Raw genomic sequence first — 9,011 nt, 5'->3', positions numbered from 1 at the left:
AGCAATGGATGCAAGCTCCAGGAAAAGAGATTTCCCCTCAACATTTCGACAGTGGAACACGCTCAACACTCCTTTGGAGGTCTAAAACATTCCCCTTTGTTACCTCTGAGAAAGATTATTTGCTACATTTCTCCACATCAGACACCTATCAAATGTACAGGGTCCCTTTGAAAAAGAAATGCAGACAATCCCCTGAAAGATGTGTTGAATAGGACTGGTGTTGCAGGGATGCATGGAGATACCAAACTACTCCTTGACACTGAACATAATTTAGTAACCAGACATGGCATAAAGAATCCTATGAAAACCTGACTTGGCTGCAGAAACTTTTTCAGCAGCCTGCCAATGAAGCATGACATTCGATTAGCCTTACTCTGCTTTGATTAGGCTTTGAGACGTGATTCTCTGCCTCTGGTCATTCTTGGTCATCATTAACAAAAATCAAACACATGCCAAATGGCCCATTCTGTTGGTTTCTTTCTAGACTGCTGTTTGGCAGAATTCTCAGTTGACTTTGATGTTAGTTATTTTTATTTAGTGTACTGGTTTGAGAGTTGGACTCTGCAGACCAGGGTTCAAATCTTGGCTCAGCCACGTCAACCCACTGGGTGACCTTGGCCAAGTCACACTCTCTCAGCCTCAAAGGATGGCAATGGCATACCAACTCTGAAGGTATCCCCATGACAGCTTTTCCACAAGGCAGAAACAACTTGAAGGCACACAACAACAACATGCAGGCATGCCCTTCAAAGTATGCATGAGAGCACTGCTGAAATGTCATATCCAGAGAAGATTGCAATTTCACTTTCTCTTTACTAGAAAAGAATGGGGGGACAGAAAAGTTTACTTCAATTGGTACAAACAGAATTAAAAGTCCAGACGTTGGTTGCACTCAAATAACTCAGCAGAAGGAGCAGAGAGGAAGGGGGAATCTTCCTTGTAGGTTCAGGCAAAAACAAACTGCTGCAGCCTCTCCTAGCTTGTGTCCTCTTCCTCATTAATATATTTTGCCATCTTGTTGTTGTGCGCCTTCAAGAGAGGGTTTGCCATTGCCATCTTGAGGATGAAGGAGTGTGACTTGCCCAAATGGGTTCATGGCCAAGCAGGGATTTGAACCCTAGTCTCCAGAGTCATGGCCCAGTGTTCAAACTACACAGAATAGAACACACAAATGAAATAATATTGTGAAGAACTGTAGCTCAGCAGACAGGGATGATCCCTAATCTGGACAAGGCCCTGGGTGCAGTTCCCGCTGGGACTTTAGCTTAAGTACTTTTGAGCAGAGCAATGTGCAAACGGCCTCTTACAACTATTTCCCCCATTTGTGAATATCATTTCATCAGATCTTGCCCCACCACATCTCCCTGAAGCCATCCAGTCTTTCCTCATTGTGGAGACTAAGTAAGGCAGGCCTGGTTCAGGGACGTAGCCAAGGGGGGGGGGGTCTTGGGGTCTGGACCCCCCCCCCCTTCCATTAGAAAAATGAATGGTGTGTGCTGCTGCGCCACCGCACTCAAGCCCCATTATAATGGTGGCACTTAGTCTGGAACCCCCCCTTCCTAAAATCCTAGCTATGTCCCTGCCTGGTTAGTAACTGGATGAGAAACAGCAAAGAAATATCAAGGAGAATCAATGTGAGGCTAGAAAAGAATCCAGCTTGAAACCTTAGAGAGCTGCTGCCAGTCTATTGGCAGATTACATGGAAGACAGGCCCATGAAAAGGATGGCGCCTGGTGGGATTTCTAATCCCTTTAGTCCTGCTCAAAATGGATGACAGGACCTGGGGCCAGCTCTCTAGTGGGATTTCTAAGCTTATTGCTCCTGCTCAAGATGGAGGACATTTGGGAATGGAGGGCATGTGCAGGGAAAATGAGGACCCTTGGTGGCCCTGTCAGTCACAATGGCTCTCTCCTGGGGTTTCCAAGCTCTTTAGTCCTTCTCAAAATGGAGGAGCCAGAAAGGAGGCAGGCTGAGGCCTGGGGGCGGGGCCTGGAGGCCACTGCGAGCCTAGCCCCGCCCCCTGGCCCTTTGACCCAGCGGGGGCGTGGCCTCTCCCCTGGGCGTCGCACGTGGGCAGCAGCAGCAGCAGCGTCTGCTCCTGCTCCTGCTCCTCTTTGCTGGCCTGGCGCAACATGGCTGAGGCTGCTGGCGCCGAGGGCTTCGCGGGCTGCAACTTCCTGCGGCAGAGGCTGGTGCTGGCCACCCTCAGCGGGCGCCCCGTCAAGATCCGCAGGATCCGGGCCAAGGAGGAGAGCCCCGGGCTCCGAGGTGGGTCTCTCCCTGGGCAGAGGAGCCTGGCTGGGAGGGTGTTTGGGCTCTGGCAGGAGAGCAGCCCCAGAATGGGGGCCCCAAGGCAAGCTCACAACACACAGTCCTCCCAGAAAGAGCAAGTCCTGCCCCTGAGTCATAGGCTCAGGATGGAGGACATGGCCCAGGGCAAAGGGGGGAAAGCACTCCTAGAAAGAGCAAGTCATATGCTCAGGATGGAGGACATGTGGAGGACATGACTCAATAAAAACCTCGCTCTCTCTCTCTCTCTCACACACACACACACACTCCAGAGCAAGTCTTGTTCCTGAGTCATATGCTCAGAATAGAGGACATTTAGGAAATGTGGAGGACATGGCCCAATAAAAAGCTCACACACTCCTCCCAGAAAGACTTAAGTCCTGCTCATGAGTCATATGCTCAGAATGGAGGACATACAGGCACTGTAGAGGACATGCCCCAATGCAAAACTAAAAGCACTCCTGGAAGGATCAAACCCTGCTCCTGAGTCATATGCTCGGAATGCAGGACATTCAAGAAATATGGAGGACATGACCAAATACAAAACTAAAGGCACTCATAGAATTGTAAATTCATGCTTAATCCTGCTCAGAATGGAGGACATTCAGAAATATGGAGGGCATGACCCAATAAAAAGCTCATACACACTCCTAGAAAGGTCAAGTCCTGCTCCTGCATCATATGTTCAGAGTGGAGGACCTTTGGGAATGCCTCCTGGACTGAAAGCTGGATTGGAGGATACATCCTAGAAAAGGAGGATAGCTTGTCCGGGGGGGGGGGGGGCAGATGTCATAACTGCAAAAGAGGACAAGGCACTATAACATGTAGGATCTTCAAGAAAAATGGAGAGCATGACAAAATAAAGGGCTAAAACATTTATAGAAATATAAATGTACACTTCTTAATGATGCACAAAGTGGAGGACTTTTGGGAATTCCTCCTGGACAGAAAGCGGGAATGTAGGATGGGTCCTGGAAAAGGAGGACATCTGGTCACCCTGGACATTGGGAGGCTTGCAAGGGGAATGGAGGAGAGATTGGATTTCCCTGGGGGAGGAGGAGGAGGAGGAGGAGGCAAGGCAAAGGCTACCTGGCACCTGGGCCTCTCTAGAGGAGACAAAGGAGGGCTTGCTGGGCAATGAAAGACTCCAGCTGGGTGGCTGCCTCTTTTCATCCAAGTGAGAACCATAAGAAGGAGGTTCTGGGTGCAGATCTTCCCTGGGTATTGCCTGACCTCCTTTCCAGATCCACCACCTTCTGGTTGACACTTTGTAGAGGGAGCCCTGAGAAACTTCATCAGCCCTTCAGAGAAGTTGTTGTTTTTGCTGCTCTCCAGTTGACTTTGACTCATGGCGACCCTGTGGATGAGGCATCTCCAAGACCTCCTGTCCTCCATTGCTCTGCTCAGGTCCTGTATATTCAGGCCCTTGATCTCCCTGACTGAGTCTAGCCATCTGGCCTGTGGTGGTCTTCCTTTCATTCTTGTTGTTGTTGTTTACCTTCAAGTCATGAAGAAGGACTTAAGGAGCATTCATTGTCTTTTTTAGGAGAGTTCTGAACTTCTGTTTGGTTCCCATCCATTTGTTGTGAATGCCCTACTTTTGGCAGCGGCCTGTCCTTCTTTGTGGGGAGGAGGACACCTGATCACCCTGGTGGGCAAGCAGTTTGAGGGCTGAACAAGGGAATGAGTGTGTGTGTTGTGCCCCTTCAAGTTATTTCTGACTTATGGCAACACTAAGGTGAAGCTATCATGGGCTTTTCTTGGCAAGATTTATTCAGAAGAGGTTTGCCATGGCCTTCTCCCGAGGCTGAGAGCTTGTGACTTGCCCAGGGTCACCCAGTGGGTCTCATGGCGGAGTGGAGAATCGTACCCTGCTCCTCAGAGTCCAACACAAAGAGAGTCCTCACTCTTGTAATGTAGCTACATGCAGGATTGCACCCTTGAGTTCATTGAGGGTTTTCTCCTATTTTCCCATGCTTCCTGCAATTGTAAAATAGAAATACATTTTATCCTCATGTCTGTTTTAACTGTCAATAGAGCTGCCAGGTTGAATATGAGACAGGGCATTTGTAGATCCAAAACACACTGCAGAAATACATCGAATTTGAGGCTGCTTTAACTGCCTTGGCTCAATGCTAGGGAATCGTGGGAATTGTAATTTATTGTAACTGACAGAGAAGGTTACATGTCTCAGAAAACTACAGTTCCCAGAATTACCTAGCATTGAGCCAGGGCAGGTAAAGTGGTCTCAAGCTGGATTATTTCTGCTGTGTGTTTTGATCCATAGTTAGCAGATCAGGGTTAGCAGAATGTGGATTAGAAGAGGAGCTGTAAAGTTTCATTCAGAAGAAATATCTCCTTCACACCCCAAGCCACTTTTTAGCTCATGCAGCCAGCCTCCCTCTGCTCAACAAGACTGTTTATTGACTAGTGGAAAGTGCAATCGGTGGCGGGGAAGAATCCTTGAGTTCCATCCCTGCAACATAGTACCTTCAGTCTTATATTTCACAAGTCTCACTACAGGAATGGTAATGGATGTCCCATGTTCCATCCCCCAATACTTTCCACTGGCCAGTAAACGGTCATGTAGCAAGGAGGGTCTGCGTCAGCTAAAAGATGAGTTTAGTGGGGATGAGGGACTACAGTTCTGCCTGTTGACGATTAAAGCTGTTGGAACCCCACCTTGTGTTTAACTTGTTATTGATGTTGTAGTGTGCCTTCAAGTCATTTCTGATTTATGGCAATCCTAAGACAAACCTGAAAGCCAGTGTGGCATAGTGACTTGAGTGTTGGAGTACAGCCCTGGAGACCTGGGTTTGATTCTCAGCTCAGCCATGAAACCCACCGGGTGATCTTGGACAAGTCACATGCTCTCAGACGCAGGAGAAGGCAATGCCAAACTTCCTCTGAACAAATCTTGCCAAGAAGACCCCTTGAAAGGTTCCCTTTAGGGTCGCCATAAGTCAGAAACAATTTGTAGGCACACAACGGCAAAGGCAAACCTATTTTCTTGACCTAATTTGTTCAAAAGGGGGTTGCCCTTGCCATTCTTTGAGGCTGAATGAGTGTAACTTGCCCAATGGGGTTCAGTGGCTGAGCAAGGTTTCAAACCCTGGTCTCCCAGTACCCTTTTCCAGCACTCAAACTACTGCACCAGACTGGATACTGGTTCAGACTGCCAGCCCAAATTTCAGTGTTCACAAAATGTTAGGAGAATTAAATTATCAATTTGATTACAGCAGTACAGTGCTTTTCTTAGTTTTCGTGAAAGTATCTGTAGAGGTTCTTGGAATATCTGCTGAATGCTTAGAATGTAATATGCATTATGTTTCTCTGACAGATTTTGAAGCTAACTTTATAAGGCTGATCGACAAAATAACCAATGGGTCTCGGATTGAAATAAACCAAACAGGTAAATCTGTTTAGCATCTGTCTAGTGCTATCAGTGTGCGTGGTGCTTTACAGCATGCAACAGAGTAAGATCTCTCCACCAATAAGTTTATAATTTGACATGGGGAACAAAGGGGGAGGACAGAGAAGTGAAAATAGAGAAAAGTGACTGGGTCGTGTGTGTTTAAGAATTGTTATAGGCTTAATTACAGCAAGTCACAGGAGCTTGTTTCTTATTGTATCACACATTTCAAAATTTGCTTATCTTCATGTAGTCTTTCTTTGCCACTGATGCAGTATAGACTCATTTGCTGAAAATTATTAAACCTGATCAATGCCAAGGACAAGAAGAATCTTAGTTGATCTCTTGCATGATTCTGTAATTGTCTTTTCCATTTTTATCAGGCATGGCTAGGATGGATAACCAGCACATATAACCCATGTCCAGGAGTTGGCCTGAAAGCATGGAGATCTAAATGGGTTCTGAGGACATCGGAATTCATGGAGATCCAACTTCCTTTCTGTCCCCATGCACCCTGCTGTGATACAGGGTTCTTTATGCACTTTAGTGGATATAATTACAGAGATCCCATTATCAGGAACCCAAATTCAGAGAGTGGGACTACTGTGTGCACTCATGTTTCCACCATCCATTTAGCCCCACAATATATTCAGACATAATCTTGAACTGGATTATAGGCAAAGGGAGTTAGTACTTGAAAGACAAGCAAATAATTAGAGAGACTGATAGAAACTACTTAAGATTTACAAAGTTTTTCGAGTATATGTTCAGAAGAGCTTGTCTGGTAAGGATGGGGGGAACACATTAACTGAAGTTGTTGTGTTTTTTGAAACAGATTCATCCAGTTTGTAGACTTTTACAAAAACACATACATATCTTTTAGTTCGAAAGGGAAATCAAGAGCATCACTTATTTTCTTCCCCACCTTCAAATAGTATGGGAGTAAATTTGTAGTTGCAGGCCTTCAAGTTGTTTCTGACTTATGATGAACCTAAGGTGACCCTGTCACAGGACTTTCTTGGCAAGATTTTTTTTTTTGCAGAACAGGTTTGCCATTGTCTGCTTTTCAGGCTGAGAGAGTGCAACTTGCCCAAGGTCACCCAGTGGGCTTCCATGACTGAGCAGGGATTTGAACCCTGGTGTCCCAAAATCCTAGTCCAGCACTGAAAGCACTACACTATACTGGAAGTAAATTCACAGAGCAACAACAACAACAAAAATCATATATTTGAAAAATGCACACAAACTTACATTAGCAATTGGGAAATATGGAGATATGTGTCTTTTAAGAAAATATAGACAAAGATGCCTTGATAACAAAAAGTGCCTTACCAAAATACACACAGATCTCTGTGCTGAGAGGGGAGAAAAAATCTTAGAATCTGATACAGAACTTTAAAGGTAGCAAAATGAAAAATAATTTTTACATCCCCGCTGTCTTGTTTCTAAGCACTCTCTACTGGCTTATCATAGTGGCACATATTTGTTGATGCTGTGGAGTATATCGTAATGCCTCTGAGTATCTTAGCAGGATTTCATTAGCCCTGTTTTCAGGCTATGGTGAAGAGCTCTCTGGAACTTTCCCTACCCCATCCTCCCCCAATGCAGCAGCTTGGGAACAAAAAACGTTTTACATCTGAATAGATAACAATAGTTGCATAAAATGCTTGCTGAAAGTAGTAAAAATAACCAAGTTGACCTCTAAATACTGTTAACTTTCTCACAGAACAAAATGCTGCTTTATTGGATGATCTGCAACTTTGGAGATCAGAGTTCAATTCTCCACTGGCCATGGAATCCCACTTGGGCAAGTCACACACTCTTAGCCCCAGAAAACCCCATGATAGTGATCCCTTATGTGGTCACCATAAGTCAAAAACAACTTGAAAGCACACAACAACAACAACTAGTCCAAAGCTGTGAAATTATCTTTTTTAAAAAATGCAACTCCAAAAATCTCTAAAGCATTATAACAAGTGGTTATCTCTGGTCTGGTCAGTAATGAACTGCAGTTTCCTTTATAGAGCATAGAGTAGTTTTATGGCCCCATAGAAAATTATTTTCATGAGAGTGACAGCCTGGAAGGTGAACAAACTAAAATTTCTGCTTCTGTATAGTGGTCCCAATCCTCATTGTTTCCCACTCCTGTAGAGAACTTGGAAAGGTTACTTTGCTGGAGGTATAGCTACCAGAATCCCCCAGACAGCATGAAGGTATTGGTGCTACTAGAAGGAGTGGGTTCTGAGAGTGACAGTCAAAAAAAGTAATTTTTCCAGGCTGCGCATCAAATGCTAGGCAAAGCCTAATTTCTGTTAATATTACAGGTGCAAAAAAAAGGTGTATTGATAATCTTTCTTTTGTTTTCAAAAGGAACATCTTTATACTATCAGCCAGGGCTCCTCTATGGAGGTTCGTTGGAACATGATTGTAGCCTCAGTCGCAGTATTGGATATTATTTGGAAAGTCTTCTCTGCTTAGCACCGTTCATGAAACACCCATTAAGAATTGTTCTCCGCGGCATAACCAACGATCAAGTAGATCCTTCGGTAAGTTGCAAAGCTTCAGGTACCAAAATGATGCTCTTACTCCTGCCTTCCTTCTGTCACAGTATAGTGCCTAAAATGCAGAGAGAGAATTTAAAAAGGGTCATTGTTCATTGTTTGGTTGTGTGTTTGTTGTTTAGTGATGGGGGGGATGAAGGCTGCACTAGGGGCCTTAGAGGGTCATGAGCACAGTTCCCACACCTGATATACAGAGTTAATAGCACATCCCTCTGTGGTTTAAAGGCATCTGATAACGTTTCTCTTGTGTAACACCATTATTCTCCTCAAAATATTATATCGCCTGCCCTCGTAACTATCACAGTTTGAGAGGGATAGTCCCCTTTAATCTTGGTCATCTCGCTTTTTCAGCTGCTTTTAAAATGTCTCAGGCGGGTTACAGACCGCCATTAGGGATGTCCTGAGGATGTCCCAGTTTGAAAAAGGGGCGTCCCTTCTAGACGCCTCTACTCCTATTATGGACTTAGTCCGTACAAAATGGTGGTGGCCGTTCCACACGGCCGCCACCATTTTGACGTAGTGGATGCTCTGTGTCCGCATGTGGCGCCCAGGAAGTGACGCCGTGAGTGCGCAACTAGCGCCTCGCGATGTCTTTTCCGGGGCCCAGGAAGGAGCGTGATTTCCGCGCTCCTTCCTCGGAGCATCCGGGAGCCACGCCATTTAAAGGCTGCGGTTCCCGGATGCTGCAAGCGGAGACGGAGCCAGATTGCCGCTGTTGCTGCAAACTAAGTTCAAAGTGCAAAAGTACT

General features: G+C 45.6%; 1 protein-coding gene and 1 long non-coding RNA gene across 2 annotated transcripts in view; one reads left to right on the top strand and one right to left on the bottom strand.

The window, feature by feature from the left end:
- Positions 1-2,104: 2,104 nt before the first annotated feature.
- RCL1 (RNA terminal phosphate cyclase like 1) overlaps positions 2,105-9,011 on the top strand; it is a 31,601-nt gene continuing 24,694 nt past the window's right edge. Inside the window, exons 1-3 of the mRNA XM_089490063.1 lie at positions 2,105-2,268; positions 5,630-5,701; positions 8,072-8,247. Of these exons, the coding sequence (XP_089346189.1) occupies positions 2,133-2,268; positions 5,630-5,701; positions 8,072-8,247 (384 nt within the window). The 5' untranslated portion in view covers positions 2,105-2,132. The remainder of the gene's footprint in view (positions 2,269-5,629; positions 5,702-8,071; positions 8,248-9,011) is intronic.
- LOC149323611 (uncharacterized) overlaps positions 8,220-9,011 on the bottom strand; it is a 37,632-nt gene continuing 36,840 nt past the window's right edge. Inside the window, exon 3 of the long non-coding RNA XR_016277298.1 lies at positions 8,220-8,317. This is a non-coding gene — a long non-coding RNA (uncharacterized LOC149323611). The remainder of the gene's footprint in view (positions 8,318-9,011) is intronic.

This window comes from Sceloporus occidentalis, unplaced genomic scaffold, assembly GCF_023333645.1.
Source record: "Sceloporus occidentalis isolate IW3139 unplaced genomic scaffold, rSceOcc1.0.p SCAF_1, whole genome shotgun sequence".
Classification (NCBI taxonomy): Eukaryota; Metazoa; Chordata; class Lepidosauria; order Squamata; family Phrynosomatidae; genus Sceloporus; species Sceloporus occidentalis.
The sequence above is the reverse complement of the archived record's forward strand: the minus strand, read 5'-3'. Positions and strand labels throughout refer to the sequence as shown.